This window comes from Lepisosteus platostomus, chromosome 21 (assembly GCF_059453375.1).
Source record: "Lepisosteus platostomus isolate fLepPlt1 chromosome 21, fLepPlt1.hap1, whole genome shotgun sequence".
Lineage (NCBI taxonomy): Eukaryota > Metazoa > Chordata > Actinopteri > Semionotiformes > Lepisosteidae > Lepisosteus > Lepisosteus platostomus.
Window position 1 is genome coordinate 13,444,742 of NC_142631.1, and position 24,533 is coordinate 13,469,274.

The 24,533-nt window shown below is 39.5% G+C and overlaps 2 protein-coding genes across 3 annotated transcripts in view; one reads left to right on the forward strand and one right to left on the reverse strand.

Moving 5' to 3' along the window:
* Window positions 1-24,533, forward strand: part of astn2 (astrotactin 2) — a 649,131-nt gene that overhangs the window by 458,425 nt on the left and 166,173 nt on the right. For both annotated transcript variants that reach the window (XM_088614565.1, XM_088614566.1), the window contains 3 exons: window positions 3,188-3,312; window positions 4,484-4,588; window positions 7,726-7,905. In XM_088614565.1, the coding sequence (XP_088470691.1) occupies window positions 3,188-3,312; window positions 4,484-4,588; window positions 7,726-7,905 (410 nt within the window). The remainder of the gene's footprint in view (window positions 1-3,187; window positions 3,313-4,483; window positions 4,589-7,725; window positions 7,906-24,533) is intronic.
* trim32 (tripartite motif containing 32) lies at window positions 12,936-19,140 on the reverse strand. Its single transcript, XM_088614567.1, has 2 exons — window positions 18,618-19,140; window positions 12,936-17,082 (listed from the first exon to the last, which is right to left on the reverse strand). Exons 1-2 carry the CDS (start codon window positions 18,718-18,720, stop codon window positions 15,122-15,124), a joined length of 2,064 nt encoding a protein of 687 aa, XP_088470693.1. The 5' UTR covers window positions 18,721-19,140; the 3' UTR covers window positions 12,936-15,121.

Sequence of the window (24,533 nt, forward strand, 5' to 3'; positions counted from 1 at the left end):
AGAAATGCATACTTTTCCAAGCTACTATTGTTTCCTTTCCGGTAGATGACTTCTCTAGTCCAAAGATTATAAATAACTCTTCATTTTTTCCAGCAGTGTAATCCTTCATCTTAATGGTTTGCACTCATACAGAACAGGATAAACATTACCAACAGAGCAAAAAATTCACTAGGCTGAGCCCACAGCACTGAAAGCTTATCCCAGACAAAGGATAAAAAGAACATTGTTCCACCTGCTGCAGGTTATTTCACCCCTACTAACAAAAACCGCAGAGCTTTCTTTTCTGACCTCAGAGAAGTCATGCATCTAGGATGTGAATCAAAACTGTCTCAAACTTCACCTCTTCTTAATGAGATGCAAACAGAAGGAATAATTGACTCAGCCCCTGTTGTTTTAGATGTGTTGTGCAACACTGGAGCAGGGTGTCTGATTCCATTAAAAACGTTTTCATTATCCTGACAATAAGCCTTTAGTCATCTGACTATAAGTCAGTCAACAGATGAATCAAATGATGTCTGCTTTAGCTTTGGTGATCATTGAAAAAGACATTGTTCATGTACCCACATTAGAACATAAGAGGAGACTTTTCCGTCCATCACACTCACTTGAGTGTTACCACCTTGACTTCAGATCTCAGAAACCATCCAAGGCTGTACATGGTCAGTCCTGGGATGTGAGACCTTCAAGAAAAACTTGGTTACTGTTGTGCAGTAAGTGGTTCCAGTGGACCAGGAGGTGACACTATTCCCTGTGGACCAGAATTTCTAATCCAATCTTCTCATTTGACACTGCTGTAGGAAATGACATCCTTCAGATGAGATATTTATTGAGGTCTTGATTATTTGATTATTAAAGAATCCATGCTGCTGTTGATAGGTACTGTTACACCACCTTTCTGGATAACTTTCAATCTGTAAATGTGTCTTCCTTTCCTCTTTAATTTATCAATTTATTTTTATCTATCTAAAACGCAGTGGGGAGCTGCTGGGGCAGATTGGCTGCTCATCCACTTGGGGGCAGCACATCAGTTGTGGACAGTGTGGATCCCCTCCAATATTGAAAGCTTTTTAAGATTGAAAATAAAATAACTATAATAATGTGCAATTACTGTAATCATTTATTATTTTATTTGCAAACAAAATTGCTATTAGTAATAATTTATTGAATATAGGACCTCATTCATCCATTTCTTGAGAGATCCTAAGGAATCAGTTTTGCCTGTGATGGTCGGTCAAGATACTGTACTTATTGTCCTTTGTGCATAGTAATTCGTTGTTTATATAAAGCATTTGAAAAAGAGTGAAGAAAGGAGAAGATAAAAATAAAGACATAACCCATCTTTTTTTTGTCTGATGTTTTCAGTTTTATAATGTAGGAGTTAATGCTTTAATCAAAAAATAATACTGTTTACTGTTTGAAAGAGGTGTGATCTGCTTCTATTTTGCTTTAAGCACTTTAACATTGACATTACATAGAAAGGAATGATTTAGATTTGTGTTGAATCCTGGGAGAATGTATGTCTGTTTTTATTTACAGCTCCTGTGCCTTGCACAGCAGAACCGTAGCCCTTTAGGGACTACTTGCCTGACTGTAATTTAAGTAGCTTTATTCCATTTTACCTTCCTCCTCCCTATGTAGGCTTGGGAATAAGCAGTTTTGTGATTGTAAAGCCAGGGGCTTTTACTTGAATATTTTGTATTGTATATATTTTAGTTCTGGGCTGTCAAGGGAACAGTTCTACACAGCTGAAATTAAAATAACAGGTTATCATCATAAGTTATATTTACTACAAAAGGTGTATTGTCTTTAGCTATTCTGGAGTAGCAATCTGTAATGCGATGCAAAAAGCTTTTTTACATCATTTTTACATCAATGTGGACCTTTATCAAGAATTGGTGTAATGGAATGAGAATGGAAGAGATCACAGAGTGTGAGCACATAGAAAGTTACAACCATATAAAAAGTAGCAACTAGATGATGTTCTATTCATTATCTCATATATACTGATGGAAAAAAGAAACGCAACACCTCCTCCTCCACACTCTGGCCCTCCCGTCTGCGTGGAACAGGCTGAAGAGTCACTAATCCGTGAAGAGGACCTGATGCCACTGCTGACGAGTCCATCGCAGCCTCTGTCTGGCCCAAGCCAGTCAGTGTGACATCTAGGAGCTGTGAGCAGAGGGCCTCTGACCTGTTGCCTTGCTCAAAGGGCAGCAGCATGGAGCCTCATTGTCCTGTCACTGATGTGGGCATTGTGTCTGCTGGCAGTTTCAGAAGCAGTATGGGTGGCAGATCTGAAACGATCTCTCAGATGGACCAGTCTGATGTGTCAGTCCTGCTCTGGTGTGGTCACACAAGGGAGACCAGATCTTGGATGGTCATCTGTCCTGCCGGTCTGCCGAAACTTTCTCAATGGCCCTCTCCCTTGCTTCTGGTGACATTCAAGGCATTATGGAATGCACAGAAAACTGACTAGTGTGGCCTTTTTCTTGCAGTGACCTAAGCTCTGAATTAAGGCCTTTTTAAAGATGACCTGATCAGGCCTTGTTCCACCTGGACCTCGTTGGGTAAAAGTGCACCTAACGAACTTTTGTGTGATTGGCAAGTTGCAATGCCTCACTGCACAAGTATTGTATTGCTGGTCAGAGGGGTTAAAACAAATTGACAACTTTTTGTGAAAATACATAGGCTATAACTATAGTATTCTCATTCCAGAAAATGTTGCGTTTCTTTTACCATCAGAAGAGAACTTAAAACAATCATCATCACAATGAGATGGGCCTTAGGCAAAACCTTCTAGACATTTTAGAAAAATTAGACAGGTACAGAAAATACGTAAAAACTCAGTTTCAGGGCAGTAGTATGGAATAATGTGTAGGACTTTGTACTATAGACTACTATGCTTTTGGGTGGAATGCTGCTGTTGTACATTTGGGGCAAGGTACTTCTCTCACTTTTTCCGTGAAAAATGGAAATTCCTTGCACAATCTACTGCCGTATAAACGCTACTCTAGGTCACCTTTAGAATTTGTTCTCAATTTACACGTCTAGTGTAATAAAGATGTAATAAATGTATTTGGAAATACCTCACGACAATATTTAGCAACAGTTCATTTCTTTCGGCTGATAACTGCTGTGAAACTGCACTTACTGTACAGTCATGTCTGGTGTCCTGTGTGTGTTCCAGAGATAACAACTTCATCAAGGACTTTCCCCAGCTGGCGGATGGACTGATGGTGATCCCCCTGCCTGTGGAAGAACAGTGTCGGGGGATTCTCTCCGAGCCACTGCCCAATCTTCAGCTGCTGACAGGTGGGCTAAGGAGAATATTGAAGCCCGAAACTAGGATTTCAGGCTACCTACTGTAGTCTTTATATCTGTTTCTGTTTCCTTTATTTTTAACGTCAAGATGCACATACCGTAATCTACAGTAGTTCAGTATTTTGTCAATTCCTGAATTAATAATTAATTTCAATTCACCTTACTTCCTGTACAATGAAATTATTCAAGGGATGAGTGATGCGTTTATTCAAAGAACATGTCTTCAAACTGAAGATGTCTTCAGTCCCAGACATCTAACTCTGTGGTCATGTGAGCAATTTAAGTTGATATAGCTTTCGTTTACAAGAAAATCTATCCAGTACAGTTCTCTTATTTCATAAGAATATGTTAGATTTTAAAAAGCTATACTACATTCTGTTGGCTGGTTGAATTCACTGAAGCACTTGCATTTTAGGTAACTTCTCAATAGGTCCCCGTTCATAACTAAAGACAACTAAAGGAATTGATATAGATAATGCTTAACTTGAACACATTGTGACTTATTTGCATTTCAAGGTAATCCTGCAAGCAATTATGCATTATTTCATGTCTAATTTATAGGATGAATGTAGCCACTTATTGAAAAGTGTTACTGTATAGTAATAAGCCAGGCAGGAGGTCTAACATAACTTGTGAGCTTTGGTTAAAATGAGGGATCCTCACATAATTCATTATTATTGCTTCAGAGAAGACAGACATTCATTCAGTTATTTTTGTATGTTTTCTGGGGGAGTTATGGAAGGTGTTTAGACTTCAAGAAAACGACAGAGGAGTTTCAGTCACTTGAAAGTGAAAGGAACACTGACTGAGTCATCTTCTGCTTGTCAAATGTTTTTTGCATACAGAATTGAGCACAGACTCTTTTGGTTATGCAGAGATTGAGGGAGGGGGCACTAGTGACTTTGAGTTTGGCATTTATCCAAATACACGTTCTGTTTGTTATATGAGACTTTCAGCTTGTTATTTTACCGTTTCGAAAAATGATTATTTTAATAGGGGGATTCTCAAGGAAATGATATAAATTACAAGTCTGACATGGCAAGATTTGAATAATCGAAGGGTAATTTTAAAGTGGAATATGTTGCTTTTTACCCAGACAGTTGACATCTCCTGGTATCCAGATCTGTTGGACAACTTGTGTTTTTCTGTGTTGAAATTGCAGGAGATGCAAAGTACAATGAGGCGATGGGTTACCCCATGGTACAGCAATGGAGGGTCCGCAGTAACCTGTACAAGGTGAAGCTCAGTGCAATCACACTGTCCACAGGTACAGTAACCCTTACAGAGCTTCAGGCTTTATCAGCTTCAAACTACTGTAGGTACTAGAAGAGTGGTGCAATATCATGAAGCATTCTAACTTTCCAAAGTTTTGGTAGATGCCAAACAGAGTCCTTCTGAATATGGCACTTGGTAATACATTTATTATGACATAAACAGTGTAAACCAGTTTTAAGGCGTTCTAAAATTTAAAAATACAGCTGCTTTGATATATGTAACACTTTAGCATGGGTATTGAATTATCCTGCAGGGAAAAAGCACCAGTCATTTGGAATAGAAGGGTTTGTTATTTACACAGACACATTTCCAACTAATTTTCCTGGTAATTACCTCTCCGAATGTCTGAGTATTTGTTTTTCACTTGGAGGTTGTGTGTTGCAGTGTGAAAATAAAGGTCAAATAAATTCTGATTGAATGTGTCTTGATTTTGGGCTGTTAGGCCACTAAATGTATTACTTGGAAAGGGTGTGTCAACTTTCTAAAGGCACTGTAGCTGGATGAAGCAGATTTTTTATTTTGTGGCATTTTAATAATACTGCTTATGACCATGCTTTAGAAATATAAAGTCAAAACCTATAACCTGTAGTAGTGCAGGAAGCTGGTGAACATCTTCCTGCCCCTGGATACATTTTTATTTCTAACATTAAGCATGCATTTTTTTTCCTGGAGCTGTTCCTTCAGCACCACATATTGATTTGTGGGAAGAATGTAATATATGGTAATATCAGGGGAGCAATTTTTACAAAACCTGTTACTAATGACTTATTGCATTCATAAAATAAGGAGGAGGTGACAAATTTGATTAACTTGAAGCCTCCATCAAGACAAAAGTTGAGTAAAGCAGAAATAAAATGGAATCTTAATTAAGTTTACCTAATAACAGAGGTTCTATTGCACGTTTAGATTTTACTCTAACTAATCAGGACTAATTCAGCAATGTTACTGTGAAATCTCTGATGTTTTGTGGGGGGGAAATGCTCATCACTAAATTATTTGTATTGATTGTTTTTATAAAGCCTTAAAACACTACAATCTTTTATGAAAGTGCTTTTAGTGTTGTTACTGTCTGAACATGTTTGAAAAATGGAGTTGGAATTGTTTTTGGGGAGATTGCACATTGTTAAAATTCATAATCATAAATATGTTTATGCATCGTTTTACAGTGTGTTGTTTTACAGTAAAAACTAAATTGTTAAAAAAACAGACCTGACACAAATACAAATCTATACAAATAGAGGCACAGATGCTAATCAACACAGTTCCCCTTTAAAACTAAATGAGGAAAGCACATTACTTGTGTGGCCTTAGATGAATAATATCTGTAGCTTTAAATACTGAAATGCAAATTGTTGTGTTGTACCGAAATAAATGTTGCTACTGAAAGTTAGCAAAATCTCTCAAATATCTGTTTTTCTGCTGTCCATAATTAGGTAAATATAAGCCAAGAATTATCTCCTAAGGCCACAATAGTAAACTTTCCTGATGTGTGTGTGTTCCACCACTGTGAGGAGATTCAACATTATTGCATGCCTCAGATGTTCATGTTTTTTATGTGACTGACATGTTTTGAATGGCAGATTAGGAATTTCAGACTGAAAAGTTCATAAATGGTTTTCATATTTATATACAGTAGTAGGTGAGAGAAAGAGTCTTTATTATCCCCGAGGGGACAATTAGTTTTACAGCAGCAGTGTTGGTGTACAGCTGGACAGAAAAAAGAACATAACATTAACAACAATATACAAACATATTTGTATAGAGTGTTAAGTAAGGATGTGGCTACTAGTATGAATGAGAACTTAAATCTGTTGGTTTTGGAGTTGTGGAGTAACTTGTGCATTCTGATAGGAGTAACTGGAAATCATTTAACAAGGGGTGTGAAGGATTGTTACAAAAGGATTTTACTTTACACAAAACGTGTGAAGATAGATGGTGGAGAGGGCTGGAAAATCTGCTGACATATTTTCACCAGGCTGCGCAGTTTGTTCTTGCCTCTCAGATTCAGGCTGCCAAACCAGCAGATCGGGGAAAAAGTTAGAACTGATTCGAGGAAGGGCCGATAGAACAAAATCAACAAGGAATCGTCGAACTTAAAATGCTTAAGCTTCCAGAAGAAAAAAAGACACTGTTATCCCTTTTTGAGGATCAAGTCACTATTGGCTTCGAAATTAAGCTTGGAGTCCACAACAGTCCACAAGTACATGTCTTGTTCTACCAGCTCCACTGAATTGCCCCTGATTTAGGTTAGGGTGGGGGTGGGGTTTTTTCCTGAAGTCAATTATAATAATAATAATAATAATTGCTTACACTTATATAGCGCTTTTCTGGACACTCCACTCAAAGCGCTTTACAGGTAATGGGGACTCCCCTCCACCACCACCAATGTGCAGCATCCACCTGGATGATGCGACGGCAGCCATAGTGCGCCAGAACGCTCACCACACATCAGCTATCAGTGGGGAGGAGAGCAGAGTAATGTAGCCAATTCATAGAAGGGGATTATTAGGAGGCCATGATTGGTAAGGGCCAATTGGAAATTTGGCCAGGACACCGGGGTTACACCCCTACTCTTTTCGAGAAGCGCCCTGGGATTTTTAATGACCACAGAGAGTCAGGACCTCGGTTTTACGTCTCATCCGAAGGACGGCACCTGTTTACAGTATAGTGTCCCCATCACTATACTGGGGCATTAGGACCCACATGGACCACAGGGTGAGCACCCCCTGCTGGCCCCACTAACACCTCTTCCAGCAGCAACCTTAGTTTTTCCCAGGAGGTCTCCCATCCAGGTACTGACCAGGCTCACACCTGCTTAGCTTCAGTGGGCTGCCAGTTGTGAGTTGCAGGGTGATATGGCTGCTATTATTATACAATATCTTTGGTCTTGGACGCATTTAGCTTGAGGGAGTTTTGTTCACACCAGGTAGCAAACTCATCAACAACGGGTGCTTGGCTCCTCTCGTTTGCTTGCAGCGGCCTACCATGTTAAGGTGCTCACTTTTATTTCTTTATCAATCATTTCTGTTATACAGACGTGAGAGGGCACTGTGCGAAAGGGCTGTCTTGCCAAGGAGGAAATGTTTTCATGTGCTTGTCTTATAAGCTGGTTTGTTTGTCCCCTACCAGACTTCTCTAAGATATTGAAGATGCTGAACACGGAGAGCACACGAGAGGAACTGCTGTCCTTTCTCCAGCAGTACGGCAGCCACTACATTGCAGAAGCTCTCTACGGCTCTGAACTCACCTGTGCCATCTACTTCCCCAGCAAGAAGGTGCAGCAGCAGCTCTGGCTACAGTACCAAAAAGGTAAGGGTGAGCGAGAGTCTACACTGTAGCATTATACTGTATCATTATAGTCAGTCCTGCAGTACTCCAAACATGTTAAATCTGCCACTGGGTGTTGAAGAGACAAACACAGTAGTATGAGCTTCCTGTTGGTAAAACGCTTTTGGTTTGTCTACAATATGTGACATTCTACCACACTTTTAGAAAGCCGAGTCAGGACTAAAATCCATAATAGTCTTGGTGTCATATCATTTTTTTTTGTCAGGTATGAGCCAGAAGATACGGTTCCTTAGGCTTATCCTTGGATTACCATCATCATTATTTTATAGTGCACTTTTAATAATCACCCCAAAAGAATTAGAAGAGATGAAACGAGTAATATAGCCCAGTTGTTAGCATTGCTGCCTCACAGTGCTGGATGCCTGTGTTCAGTTCACTTCAGTGGAGTTTGTATGTTCTCCCCGTACAAATGTTTGTGTGTGTTTCCTCCGGGTGCTCCGGTTTCCTCCCACAGTGAAAAGACATGCTGGTAGGTTAAGTGGCTTTGGGAAAAACTGGCCCTGGTGTGAGTCTGTGTCCCAGTGTTTGTTTCTGTTGTCCACCTTGCGATGGACTGGTGTCTCACCCAGGGTGTACCCTGCCTTGCTCCTGTTGCTAGCCTGAATAGACTCCGGTTTCCCTGTGACCCTGAAAAAAGCAGTTTGAAAATGGATGGATGGAAAACAACTAATAACTGATAAAAAAACACCATACTAATAACACATGATAAAAGCATGATACAATTCAATCTGAAGTAACAGACATCCAGTTTAAATTTAAAAGTGCTTTCTGGTTTTTCCCACAATGTATGAACACTGAAAAATCACCATTTACTATCTGTAAATCATTACAAGCCAGAGATATACTGTAAGACTAAACAGAGTAGTAGATTGTAAAAGAGGATTGCAAAAGTAGTCTGTTCAGTAGTAAATGTTAGGATGACAATGCAGAGATGCTAAGACTTCATTTACATCCAGAAAATGTTGTCAGACTTGCATGTAGTTAACATGCAGGCTGCTTGAATTATTTTATTTATGAACACCAGCTTTTCTTAGCTATTCTACATCCATCTGAGAGAGATAAGAAAAAATGAGGTTGATTTTATGCTGGTAAAATAATACACTCTAGTGGTATCACAAGTAATTGCTTCAAAAGGCAGATTGTAATCAGAAAGAACACAAAGATTCTTTATTTCTGTGCTAGACTGAGTAGCAGTTACAGCACTGAAGAAGTAAACAATTTCATGCATCTAAGCAGGAGACACAATCTGCATTTGCAGTGCTGTAATACTGTAACAACAAAAATGAGAGCAGAGGATAAAAACATTTGCACTGTGATTCTGCACTCTAGTGTTGAGTTTTGTGGGCAGGGATGAGTATAGAGTAAATCGATATTTTTTTCCGGACCTGATCCAAAGGACTTTGGCAGTTCTACAACCCAACTTGTAACACCCTTAAGAACATGAAACAGAGAAGGATTACTAACTAAAGGAAGGTGGACAGTTAATCTTTCCTTTCTGGACTGATAGCAGCTGATTGATCCCACTATTATGTGCAGCTGCTTCTTGATGATCCCTGTGCCAGCTTCTCCTGTCTACTCATATTGCAGAACCTCAGCCCCACAGGGTATAGAGCACACGTGACGTTCTTAATACTGTACCTATCATGAACTGAATTAAAGTAATGGCAGTTTAGGCCAGTTAAATCAAATAGTTTAATTAAGTCATTGAGAATTGGGTGGCACACTCCTGTAGCTCTGTAAGAGTGAGATTGGGTGCTAACTTTATCATGGTAACTATTCTAGTTTGAAATAGTTTTATGATGATTCAGATACACATTAAACAAAGACATTTTTTTTCTTGTCAAGATTGCACCCTTCAGAAATACTGCGAAAGAACAATAAGAGCATGATTGCTGTGTGGTTGAGAGTACATTGTCTGCTCTCACTGTGGGTGATTCATCTGGTGCAGTAAATAATGCTGTATGAACAGTATACTAGGGTAGTACATTATAAACTGTCCTATTTAAAATATGGATTCAACTCTAAGAAACGTACATAAAGCAATCACTTGTCTACAGCTTGTAATTGTGGCATAAAATTATTATGGATGTGCATGACTGTTAATACTTTGTTCAGGGTGAGATCAGCTTTTTTTTTAACAGTTATTATCAGTAGTGCATGGAACACAACTATCTCACTCGCTTTGACAGAAAGCTAGCAGAGATTGATTTTCTCACAGCCAAGATTGATACATTTTGAGACAATGATCCAGGTAAGCAGCATCTGCCAAACCCTGGGGCTGGTGGGGGGGGGGGGGAGAGACTGGGGGGAAAGTTCCTCACGCTTTCTGAACTAATCATAACTGAGTTTTATAGTTTGTTGCCGTTCAGTCTGAAAGCTTGTAATTTGGCTGTCACATTCACAAATTTACCATTCAGTCATCATTGTTGGCATGCTCTTCTTGATATCTTCTGCCTTGTTTTTTTTATGATTAATGCAGAAAATGATGTGTGTATAGATCAACATCAGTCACATTTACTACAATAATTTTCAGATTATTACAAACATAAATAGCACTGTTTAACCTCCTGCATTATTACTTACTCTAACCACCCCTTGGTATGAATATATATACACTGTAGTACAGTACATACAGTATATACATATTTTTACTACTGGTTTTTGATCTATTATTGGGCACAGTTCTTTCATATTTACTAAATCTCCAGGATTACATGCTTTATAGACCAGCCATCTGCCCATGACTGCGGTGATTTCATTGTTTTGCCTAGTAGTTTAAAAAGAGCACTGCTGCCGCACTACACAATAGACAGAGAAATGAGAAGAGGCCTCAGCAGTGCATTAAAGGATAACTTTAGATAGGCCAGATAATGCCAACCCAGCATGGAATTAGGCCAGGACAGGAGAGTTAAACCCCTACTCTTTTGAAGAATGCCATGACGTCTTTAATGACCATGCAACTTGAACTGTCCTGACACTGCTCTTTCAGCATGGTATCCCCTTTTGCTATACTGTGGCATTAGTCTGTAAAGTCCATTGGGAAGAAAACCTACTACTTGCTGACCATCACCACTTAAAGCTGAGATCTGACTTTCTTGGTCAGTTCCCATCCCTTGAGCCTCCAACGCGATTGGGCTACAAGGAGGTAATGCAACATAGCACTTTTTAATTTTTTATTTGCCATAGCTCATTTCCTATGCAGTTTGGGATTTACTGTGAATCTCAAGCTCCTTCAAGAGATTTCACAGGGATAAGACAGTTTTAATGTCTTGCAAAAACAACAAAGCTTTGGTGACGGGGTAAAAAAAAATGAAATCAGATTCTTGTATGGAATTTGAAGAAAAAAAAACTGTATAAAAAACAGAGTAAATACATTACATTAACAATGCCTGGGAAAAACAAAAACAAAGGCATTTTCACGGTCTCACCAACTTTGGTTCCTGTAATATCACATATTTTATGTTGGTATTTATGGTTGTGATTTGGAAGATTTGCTAGTACAGTATGTACTGTATTCTGTGAATCACTTTCTTGATCCTTTATTATGGCTTATTTTCTGGAAGTCAGGGTCTTAGGTAACTCTCAGTTATCATTATCCTCCTGAATTATGGTCTACATTTTTCCATACAAGCAATTGTATGGTTTCAGATTGCTTGGTATTTTCAGTAGCTGTGACCTTTCAAAACTCCACCCATAACAGGTCAGTAGGATTCAGGTCCCGTGTAGCCAGTCCAGTACTTTTGAATGACTTTTTCAGAGACATTCTGCATTATCCTTTGTGTTTCAGATATCTCTTGCTGAACGTTTGAAGCTGTATCTGATTGGCTTTAACATACTGTAATGGAATTATTTTATAGTAAAGACTCCTTTGAATTTCCATCTTTCTTTACATGCTTTTACTCAGAAAATATCTACCATGAAAGGCCATATTTGAATATATAATTTGGTAAAAGTTAAAATCTTTTACTTTGAATAGTATATAACACTTAGGTTGAAAAGTTAATGGTATCTCTATATTTAAGTTACTATGTTAAGTATAAGGACATCATTATTATAATGTTGAAAATTATTACAAAATTAGTTATTGAAAATGTGGATATTGTCACCAAATACTCCAACAGATTAGAGCAACAATACTTGCTTTTGGCCTTGCTTTAACAGAACCAGGTGCAGACACATTTACACTGTAGCAACACAGTTACTCTTTTACTTTAAGATTAATTGGTAGCTTATATGTAAATCTGTTATGTGCATGTGCTCCTAAATTTCTTCATTTCTTCAGAACATGACACCAAAATCTAATAAATTCATATTGTGACTAATATGCGTCTACAGTACATGGGCATTCTACAAAGCATTATAATAAGGCTCTGAAAGTTATTAGTAAAGTTAGGCAATTATTCCAATTGTGAGGCATATAACAGATCTGCAGTTGAGCTCACCACCTGGAATATCCAATGAAATTCAATGCAAAAAGACCTTCAGTAAAGGGTCATTTGAGGACATTTGTTCTTAACTCTGCAGCACTTACAAAACAGTTGTAAAGTATATTTAATTTACAATAGAAAGCATTGAAAATTTATTTCAAACACAAATCAAAAATGATTTTATATTCCATGACATTTTCTGTGTATGACGAAGCTACAGTGTCTCTGGTATGAGGTGTGAAACATTCATTGAATTAAAGTACTGCTGTCTACCTATTCATAGCACCAACCATTATACTAACGTATTAAAAGTATTACTTTGTTAATTAACAAATCAAGGCCTAGGATTACTCAAAACACACTGCAGAAATGTATTCGGAAGGTAACCACCGAGGAACTGTGTAGAATTACTTTATTTATTCAACCACACTGTAGGTATGCATCTGGAAATATTTTTAAAGAGAACCCAACTTGAAAAAGGGTACAGGGCTAGTTTCACTATGAGACCTATTTTTATGGCACCTTGAACAGCACATTGTTTTCAGAAATGTTTTCGTACTCCGGTTTCTGCAGTTTAAGATTTATTGCACTCAGTAGGTATTTATTAATACAAACAAGTGAATGGAATCATGTTACACAGAACATTGACTGCAGTAACATAATAGCAATGCCTTATGGCAAGATAACATTTACACGTAAAACAACAGGTAATTGACAGTGATTGATAACTTTTGTGATCAGAATAAATATAACACAGGGTTTTCAGACACTTTGGCTAACAAAACAACTTAGAAAATATGTTTTATATTAGAAGACTCCAAAGGCATACCCAAGTTCAATAACACACATACTGTAGAATAAATTACCAGTAAAGGTGAGTGAACTTTTACCTTGTATTTTATACAGGAGCCTGAAAACCTACAGTATATTTAAATGAAACAGATTTTACAATTTACCAAGCAAACCAAGTAAAAATCACTAAGTGAATTCTCATTGTTAGTCTTTATGCAGTATCTTCCTCTATTCGGAGACTATACGTAAACACAATGACACTTAACATCAATCACCATGTTCAAAGTAAATCCTATTGTACAAATGACTAAGGTGTTGGTATGGTATGTGGTCATCATAAAGCTCACTATACAGACGATATACAGTTATAAAGTGTGTTATATTTATGGTTTCATACTGTATAAAAAAAATGAATCACTCCATTTTAACAGTCATAAAATATATTTTAAAAAAGAATCACTCAGAGACAAATGTATTAATACTATATTTTATAATCCTTGGCTCTTGATAATAAATAATTATTTTTTTCACTAGGAAATTAAAGGATTTTTGTTTATTTAGAGCACATACAGCACGAGAGAAGCCATTCATCAAAAAATGAAATGGCAGCTCAATTATTTTACTGAAGAGCTGATAATAAAGTTCCCTGTATTTCACTCAAGTAGTTGTGGAATGGCTTTATTCCAAATGTAATATTGTTATAAAGACAATTTGAATCATACATTTTTTTTTTAAATAGGGGGTGCTACATTGAGGATCTACAGTAATGTGTGCATGTCAATGTGCAGCAAATCAAATCTAACCGTTAGCTGATATTTTAATTTAGATGTCACAGAACACCTCCCAAACAAAATGGTCATTCTGTGTCAACTCAGCTTGAGCTTTGCCAGAAGGTGATTTTGCTAAAGGGTTTGTGTATCATTGCATCTCGGCCAGTGTTTCATCAAACCAATCCCGCCTTCCATTCCTTGATCGATGGTAAAAACATATAGCCTAATATCTTTTATACAATATCTGTCTGCATTGACCATAGGAATGAACTGAAGGATAGAGTTGTCAGTAGGTAAAACATCTCGATTTTTGCCATCATGCTCCACAATGCTGCCTGGAAACCAGGCTTTATAATTGCTGCTATACATGATAACTGTTGGCCCTAGTGCATGGATTATTGGATTAGGAAGAGTTTGTGATCCTATGATAAGAACACTTGCTTCAAATCTTTCAGAATATCTTCCAGAATGAAAATATGAGGACCACTGTATCCCTGTGACAAACCACTTGCATAAACAAATTATTCACCATTTATGATTTTGTTGTTATATACAGTATTTATTTATGTTTCGTTTGGTTTAAACTCAAGTCTAACTCCTAATATTGTGCATTATGATAATTTTATAGTGTTATTTCCTCTACTTTAGGCAAGCATGTACAAAATCACTTAGAGATTGTCAATTGGGTATTTATTTCAATTGTAAGGCCCCTAGCTACACCAGAAGCAGTTGTAGTTATTTGTTATGACTTTTAGAGCAGATCTGCCTGGATACCATTACATATATATTCATAATGATTCTCACTTTCTACATATCCCTTTTTGATCCTCAATGACAACCCTAAAGGTTTTTAAAGTATCGCTCCCTGCCTACTCCAATAAAAGGAGGTATTTCAGCAAATCTTCAAATTTAAATCTTCTTTTACACACGGTATAAGCAAAATCGTTATGGCTGATTTGACAAAGAATGAATCTATCTTAACAGTAATCTCATTGGAAATGAGCCATTAAAATGGGACCGATGGATGTAAAAATTAGGTTTTTAAATATAACAAACCTGTTTTCTCAAAAAAACACCCATTTGTATTGCTTGCTGTGCTACCGAAAAGCAGCAGAGGTGCCTGAATTGCAAACGCGTCTCCTATCGCTATGAATTCCCATGAGGAAGCGGACCGAAGTGACTGCGATTCTAACAGGTTGATGAACGCCTTCTCTGCAAGTAGTTGTACACCTTCACACAGTGGTCCCAGCAGTCCAGCACCAACAGCTGCCCTTTTGGAGTCACGGCAACGCCCACTGGGCACGTAAGCCCTTCCCGTATAAGAATGTTGAAACCCCCATCCTTGGGGAACTGCAGGACTTCCTTCCGGCCGCTGTCTGCCACCAGGAGGTCCCCATTGGAATCAACGCACATTCCGGTTATGCAACGGAAATCCTCCGTCTCGGAAAAGAAGTGGCTGAGCTGTTTGCCCAGCTGCCCGTCAGTGCCCACCGACCCAATGGAGAAGCCTCCTTCCAGGTGGTGCTCGTTGTGCCGGTTCTCGATGTTGAGCCCCAGCCCCTGAGTGAAATACACCGTCCCGCTGGTGTCGCACGTGACAAACTTCGGGCGCACAGCCGAACACAGCCGGTTATAGTTCACCACCCCAACATTCCGGTCTACCGCGAGACACCACAGTTTTCCCCCCTCTACATCCGACACTACAAACTGTCCTGAGGGCATGGCGGCGATCCCCCAGGGCTTGATCAGCTGGTTCTTGTGGCAGGCAATGCAGTGCCCGTCGATTGTATACACCTTCACTGAATTATCATAGTTGTCCGTCACTCCAATTAAGCCCTGAGGTGTGATGGCTATCGACAGCGGGATAAGATTGGGAAGCTCCGCACCTAGAAAGCTGAGGACGAAATTGTCAATGCTACTGGGGTTCCGGCGTATTTCCTTTTGGAAGCCCTTGCGGTTGAAGATCTGAATCCTGTAATTCCCCCGGTCAGCCACCAGCACCTCTCCCTGCATGGTGGCACATATGCTCACCGGGAGGTTGAACATTCCTGGCAGGTTCCCCTTGCAGCCCATTTTCTTAATGAACTGACACAGGTGGGATCCAGCAGCCGCCGCTTCCACTGGCTTGGGTTTGATGCTAGGCGACGCACAGGCAGCCTCCTCCGTCGCCATGTCGACGTCACGGTACACATCCAGCGACAGCGCAGCTATGTCATGGGAGCCTTCGTCTGTGTCGACGGTACACTGCTTGCTCACCACCTGCCCCACGTCCAGAGGCTCCGAACGTTCGACCTTCGCCAGCTCCGGATCCTGCAGCTTCAAAAGCGCGGGCAGGTTGCTTTTCAAGTCCAGCTCCTCGTCGTCGCCGGCCTCCTCCAGCAGAGCGATGTCGGCCTGCTTGATCTTCATCGTGAGATAGTCGCAGCGGGACACCACCTGGACCTCGGCGATGTTCAGCAGGTAGGTGTGCTCCTCCAGGATCTGGGTGTTGAGCTTTTCGATTTCGCTCAGCGAGGAGGCGAAGGCCTTGCGGGACTTCGTCAGCTCCTCCTGGAGCCTGAGCTCCGCTTTGGCGTACTCCTGCTGCACGGCCTTGTATTTCAGCCGCAGGGACTTCGAGATGCCGTCGATCATGGCCTTTTTCTTCTGGATATTTCCCATCGTCTCCCGCAAGATGGCGAGCTTGGCGCCCACCTCTTTCCTCCGCTGCTCTGCAGCTGAGCGGACAGTCAGGACTATGTGCCCTTGGTGCTGGTGCCCTTCTGCTTTACAGGCATCGCAGAGCACCAGGCCGCAGTCCTTGCAGTACTGCCTGGGCAGCCGGTTCTTGCAGCCTTTGCACATCAGGCTGGTCGCCGAGCCGGAGCTGGCGCAGTCGATGATTTTCAGCACGGTCAAGTTGTCCGCCAGCTGGGAGATGCTGCTCATGCGGGAGACTTTGCTGCAGAAGGGGCAGCGCACCCCGTTGATGGTGCTCGCCAGCAGCTTCTCCAGGCAGAGCCTGCAAACCGTGTGCCCGCACTGCAGGAGTTTGGGGCGCAGCTGCTCCCGGTTGAAGGTCTCCAGGCAGATGGGGCATTCCAAGACCTCTCTCACCACGTCTGGGTCCAAAGTGGCTGCCGAGGCCATGATCCTGTAGCCAATTCCACCTGGCGAGGAGAGGAGCAAATGAGATAAAGCATTATTTCCCCATCTGTGATCTGATGGAACTCAATAATAAATGCACTGCACTGTGGAATAAATCGTCCTGTTTTGGTAATGCATTTGTATCTTTTAAACTTGGAAGGAGACTACGATGCACTTCTGTATAATGAACTGATGCGTTTTGTAATGTTCCTAAGAGTAGCATTAAGCATGGTTTACACAAGAGGAGGCCCATTTCGCTTGTTTCGTTTTTCTGTAGCTAAATTATCCAAAGATTTCCTACAGCCTTTTCTTGCAAAAGAAAAAAACAGATTGTTTGCTTGAGCAGCTTGTTCCACATTCCCACATCCCTTTGTAAAAAGAATGATTCCCCATTCTGTCTTAAACGCACCCGCACGTACAATAGCTCCCTGCTCATAGCCTCTGTAGATTCTAAAGAAATCTGCAAGGTTGATTCTGCTCTGCCTTCGCAGATTTTAAATACTTAAATCAACCACTATTCAAAATGAGATGGGTAAATTCAGGCTCAAAGAACTGACTTACATTGTAAAAATCGCTCTCAAGCCCCATACTTTCTCAGCTTTTTTAAAATTCCAAAGTACCTAGTGCTCATGCAAAGTGGAGACTGCAGGAATGATAGCAACTACCAACAACTAAACGGGCTACATGTACCGAATTGCCTCCTCCTTCATATCCTTTCTTATGTTTCGTACCTTGGTCCAGACCAGTCTGTATTTGCGCGGTGCGACTACTGCAGTGGACAGCACTTTAATCGAAAGGCCGTAAACCTGAATACTTCAGACTCTTCTAGGCTGGACTGCAGCTATATTAGCAAGAGGGTAGGTGCTTAGTCTAGTGACTGTCTGCACCACCCTGACTGCCTGCAGTGCCCCTTTAAATTACGCTGCTGAAAAATGCCAACCAGAATGATTTTGTGATAATGAGGGTACAGCGACTGCACCAACGAAAAAGCATATCAATGGCTATATCAGTTAAATGTCTTTAAAGAAAGACGCAATAGGCGGGATGAATCGCTCAAAAGCTGCGGATATTTTAAGCAATTCTGGAGCATTCCGTTTTAAAGTATATTAACGTCTAATATTGTCATTTAAGAAGAGGATTTAGGGATAGTGCACGGATCTGTAGAAAGGGGTAGTCGCACGCAAAAAACAAAACAAAACAAAACAAAGTAAGATAAATACGAAACCAAAGGTGTTGATGGTGCAAATAAAACCATGACGTCCACTAGCGACAAAACAGCAATTCTAGTGCAAACAGCGGCGAATCCAGGCCTGTGTTAATTTACCGATAAACTAGCGAGTTATTTGCATGAAACGATGTTTCGACTTAATCGTACAGTAACTGGAATCGTGTGCCTTCTGTGCCAAGAAGCAGTAAGCGACACCTTGCTTAGGAGGCCTCTGACGGCAGTATCATCTTTACAGCACAGAAAACACACATACCCCGTCTGCTTCCGCAAAGCGGGTTGCATTAACGAAATGGAGATGCTACACAGCTGGGGAGCTGGTTGTGCTCTTACCTGCACTTTTCGTGCCAATGTCAGATCCCCAGGCCGAAAACCCCGCTCCCGGTTGTGCAAGGCAAGACTGCGGCTCGGGCTGTGACGTCTCCTGAAACTTCATTCCCTCCTTCAGAGGTATTTCATTGGCCTCTCCGTACGCAGTGCGACCCGTTTCTCAAGACGATTGGCGGCGTCAAGCATCAATGAAGCAGGAGAGAGCAATTGTCAACAGCAGTCACAGTGCGACTTCCTGGGATTTGAAGTTCCTTGTGAGGAATTCCTCGGGTCCCAGACTTTCTGTTTTTCCCTCACACCGAGAATTTACTTGACATTGCTTTTAGATGTTTCATATATAAGTATGTCCAGAGCACATCTCTTCCTTCGGTTGTCTGTTTTTTTTTTTGTTTTGTTCTAGCTGAGTTCTCGATTACTTACCTTAAATTCACAAGGGTCATTTTCCAGTGTCAGACCGTTCTCGACCTCTTCCAGCTCGTAAACAGGTGCAGCTGGTTCAGGCTGGTGTTTAAGTAACTTGCAGCTCAGCTGGAAAAGGAAAACAAAAGAGAGAGTTTCAGAGTTTTGCAAGTCTTTTTTTCTTGATGAGGTGACGACTTACCGTATTCATTTTATTTGCATTAGTACAGAATAACGCTTTTCATCCCAAAGAATCCTGAAATACTTCATATGTAGGATGAGACCGATTTTATTCACCACTGAAGTGCAGCAACCACCTGGCTCATTTGTGCTGCATTCTGCAAATACAAATGGATCTTATAGGTGTTCAAAATCCCCAAAGGCGTTAACAAACTCAACCCGGTGGACTTTTCAGAACGAACGGTGAAAACCCGAGAAGTAAAATACGTACTGTACTGTAGCATGTAAGTGCATTTCCGAGGATAGGAAGCACTTTCTTACCCAACGGGTTGAACTGTAGGAACACAGAATGGCCTCCCCTCAGCTGTAATTAATTAAATTAAGGAAAACCTCAGACAGAAGGTCCAGAGTGGAATTTAGCCATGACACCTAACAGCGGTTTGTTTGTGGGAAGAGTTTGAGGACAGACTCGTACAGGTATTCCGAAGGTAATGCATGGGTTTAAGAGAAAGGTAATTCGTCCGTTGAAGGAAATTAAGCAATGGTGGGATATCATTGACATTTTGAGGTTGCCCCGTGTATTTTGAATTCAAAGTACAGTACGTTTTTAGGTATTTTAAAGCCAATATAACGTGTTGTCACTAGATGGCGGTAGAAGCACATATTTTGGTAGCATACAGTCTTGCAGCCGTAATAAGAGATTGAGATATTAGCGTCTGTTGGAACGAATTGATAGGAGTACTTAACATAGCAAATCGCGGATTTTTAGCTTTTTAGACATAACGGCAAGCTGTACAATTGTAATGTGGGACCTATTGGTAGTATACAAATTTTTGCATTGATTTGTATGCGTGTTAAAAGGAATTATTTAGTGTATTTGCCTTGTTTTTGTGGAACTGGTGCGTTTTGAGCACGTGATTGTATTGTATTCAGTCATCAAACTGATCATTCCCATGTAGCAGTGTGTACTTTCAGGTTATAATACAAGATTTATGTCTAATGAAGTTGAAAAAATGCTTTGGGTTAGGTGACAAAGGCTGTGTATGGGATTTGTTGTCCATTGGTGTAGATCCTGCTCATGAATTCATGAGAATTACTGAATACCATATCATCCAGATGAGTTCATCTGAGCAAAAACAGTGCATTTAAAATGACAGCATGTGTAGCTTCTGAGTAACGCAGCCAGTAAAATGTACTAAAAAAGTACCATATAAAACTAAATGTATTATTAATCTTTATTATAAAAATGACTGCTTAGATTGCATCCTGAGACCTACAGTCCAGACATCTTTAGTTCTAGTCCAGGATACTCGATTAGCTGACTGTAACAGCTCTGTTAACTTGGCACCACTGCAAACAGCACAAATAATGATGGTTTGCTGGTCAGTGCCATTGAAAGTAGCATTTGTGCTGCTTTTCCCCCCCGAGATATAGTGCCTTATTTCTTCGGGGTTGTGACACTTGCACAATCTGTGACCTGTAGGGGGCCCGGGAGATTGCAGAGGAGTCTGTGAGAGCTGCGTCTCTCCTTCAGTCTTGCCAGATGCCCTTTAGAAGAAGCATGGGCTTCTGAGCATGAATAAGCCAGGATAGCTGTGGAAAGGGCATTTATCAGTCATAAGCAGACGGCGCCCAATTCAATGCTGGCACAAGCTTTATTGGGGAGAAACAGGGCTTTAATTGGAGGTTTATGTAAAAACAAAAACATGCTCAATATTTATTGAAATTATCGAAAATAATAAAATCCCGTTCCCTTTTAACTTGACCTTACCAAATATCTCACTTATCAGTTTACTCATTTTCCTTGTAGGGTATCTGGCTTGTGTTTACCATACACGTCGGGATTATAGCTAACTGATTACAATCTGTGTTCTGCGTTTTTTACTTTGCTTTTTCTCTCTTTCACAGAAAGTTGTGCTGGTCAGCATGTGTGAGTAGCATATAGAGTATAGTAGTGAATCCCTGCTTCTCGATTGGTAGAGAGGATTCAAAAACATCCTGAAGTTTATGCTCCAGCTGAAACGTTTTAATGTTTCAGACAAATTAAGTTATGAAATTAGACAGACTTTCTGAAATTGACCTACTTGGCTTTGTTGGATTTGCTGGGCTGTAACCCAGACAAATATCCTACTCCTTGGTCATTATCTTTTTTTTCAATAATCTGTTTGCCCTGGAGTTAATGGATCCTTGCATACAGTCCTACTGTTTTGGTAAAATTCAGCTGGACTGTGCCCTCAGAGGTCAACAGCTGTGAAAATAGGAAACTTTTTTTTCATACCAAGAGTTACTATTAGGAAATAAAGCTGTTTCAGTTGAATTATGAATATTACTGTACCTCATTCTGTTTGATTCACATTAAATGCCACTTTTTAAAATGGAAAATGAAAGAGTATTCTCAAAGAAAAGTACAAACTGTATGCTAAATGAAATGTAATCCCATTTATAAGGTACTCAAAACTCTTTCAGGGCTAACAGAAACTTTGGAGGTGGGCGAGCAGTATTTCTATATGCGTCATTTGAAATTGAAAGCAGAAATGTAGAGGGCATCATCAATGTTTTTTCTAAGGAACACAATTTTGGCGACCACTGATTCTGAGCACATTCCAGAGTTGCAAAATGAGGTTTACTACAGACTGTAGACGTCAAGAGTCATTTATAAGGACCTAATGGGATTTCCTACTTGGATTTACATTTCAGGTATTACCTGAAAAAAAAATCTTTCTGGTAAAAATTATACAAAATTATGAATCTCCAAAATGTATAGATACACCAAGAATAACATATAGTATATAAAGGAAGAGAGTTATTACAAAGGTCTTTCTATCTGTACGCTTTTCAAGATGGGTTTACAGCTAGACCTTGCTAGAAAGATACAATATGCATAGAAAACAAGGACATACCAACATACAGTAAGATTACAAATTAGAGGGGGCCATAGGGGGCCTCTCTAGTTTGGTCAATATTAGCTAAGTAATCCAAAGATCTCATCCAGCCTCTTCTTTAAAGAAGCCAAGGTATTAGATTTGACAGAATTACTGGGTAGTTTATTCTGTACTACTACAACAATGTTTGTGCAAAAGTACATCCCCATAGTTTCTAATGTTTTCCCTTTGGTTCATATTTTTACTGTTGAAGAAGCCCAAAGTGTTGACTTTGTCAGTGTTTTTGAGGATTTTGAAGCGTTCAGATGAATCCACTTGTGTCCTTTGTCTATCCGAAACTGAAAAAAAAAAGTTTTGGGCATATCAGAAGAGGGCATTCCTTATTGCTCTCTTCGAGCCTGAGAATGTAACCGGTCTCTCTTCTATACTGTATACTTATTCCAGAGCAGCAAGATGATTTTGGTAACATAGTGATCAATATTGTGCAATTTTTAACATAATTGAACTTTAAATTCTACACTTTCTATATATAATTATATTATATATCCTAACATTATGTTTCCCATTTGCATTGCCCGCATTATCTAAAAAATGAAACTGAGGTGTCAACATACAGTAGATACATTAGTCTTTTTCTCAAGCAGAAGAGCTAGTTCTACCCCAGGTACATTTTTTAAAATTCTTTTAGACAAAAGTGAAGGTTTTAAAAAATCCCTTAAAAGCACCTGCCCCTACACCTCTCTACCCCTCCCAAAACATAGCCTACTGCAGAAGAAACATTGGAATGATGTTTAGTACTAAATATCTCGTGTCATTCTTGGTCAAACATTACATTTTGGATTTATTTCAGCTATCTGGGAGCCTCATTCCCAAGCAAATGGATATTGGATTTAATTTTTGTTACAAGCAGGAATAATGAAGAAAACTTATGAAATATGAGGGTTTTCTGGATGAAGCCATTTATTTTTATTGCTTCCATATTTAGAACAGAACATCGTGTTTTTCCGTCAGGCTAGCACTGCGTAAGAACCTCCGATGCAAGTTTCATTTCAGATGCCTTTTAATATGCTCCATTTCAAAAAGATCAGAGTTTCCCTTTTAGTCCTGATAAGACTTGACTCAACACTGAAGCATTCCCACACAACTTAACCTGAGCTTTTCTGAGCTATTTTGCACAATGTGGTTTCTGCCAAATGTTTTGATTATATCATCAGAACTTTTACATCAGAACTCTGGTCACTGCTTAAGCTGGCCAAGGTTAAGAGAGAAAGTTTTTAAAAAAAGCTACTTTGGAGGAGAGGAACGTTTAATTCTGGAGGAACAAAGAGAGAGAACTCAGAGGGAACAATAAGAATAATTAAGCAACTGAAAACACACATCAACTCTCTTATTGCTCTCTTTGTTGATAATTATTTTAAGAATTGTACATGTGTATGTGCAATAAGCAAAAAACTAAGCAGGTTTGCAATGTTATTACAATGTTTTGAGGAACTGTAGAACTATACAATGTTAAAGCTAGAGAAATGAATATAATACTACAGGAAATACAGAAGTTTATCAGTTTTATTTTATTTTCTTTACATTGAAGAATCTTAAGCTTTACCATGGTGGGAAAATGCATAGTATCTTTGTACTAGTAATACTGAAGAATGAATAGCGCATGGAACAGTATGCACTGTGTCTGTATTGCTCTAAAGGCATGCTGAAAGTTATAGTGTGATAGGAAGTGTTTAAGCAGTTGTCCTTGAGGTGTTTTCTTGGTATGCTTTACTTTTGAAAATATGCATATCCTTTTTAATGCAGTGAATTAAAAATTGAAATCTTCTTCTGGGTGCAAGTTGAGCAGTACTTGTAGTGCTTGCAATTATTTTTGTATTTTCTGGTGATATGAAAGTCTCTGGTACTGTCTTTCACCCTGTCTTCCCAAGTTTTCTGTTTTGATTTGTTGGCGTTTGAAAAATGTACTGTCTGCGGAAAATTAATAAGCAATGTGATCCAGGCCATCTGTTTATGCTGATAGAAGAAATTCAGATTGTATTTCAGAAATGTTCTGAACAGAAGGAATTTCCAAAGCAATAATAAGAATAATAACAACTCTTGATGGAATATGATACTAGATCATCTCCACACATTGAGTCTAAATGCCACGCTTGTGTTACCAAGAATATGATGCTGTGAGCCTAAGGACTTTTCAATATCTGAATTCAATGCGGTTTCCATCTTTACAGATGAACTTTAAGTTGATGAATCTGATCTAGTCAGTGCTCTGCAACCACATGAACACTGTTGTCTTGCTAATAGAGATGCAAAATGTCTTTAAGTTTCTTTAGAAAGCTTTAAAGTCTGGGAGCCAGTATGGAACACATACAATGGATTAAACTGAGGTTAAGAAATTACATTACATTCCAATTATATTGATATCTTTATTATGGCTTCAAAATACTTAGTAAATTCATAT

Bases quoted from the DNA above. Each gene is read 5' to 3' on its own strand.
- trim32 (XM_088614567.1), bottom strand. From the start codon at position 18,720: ATGAAGTTTCAGGAGACGTCACAGCCCGAGCCGCAGTCTTGCCTTGCA. The intron at 17,083-18,617 runs GTAAGAGCACAA...TCTCCTCGCCAG, and splicing joins CATTGGCACGAAAAGTGCAG to GTGGAATTGGCTACAGGATC.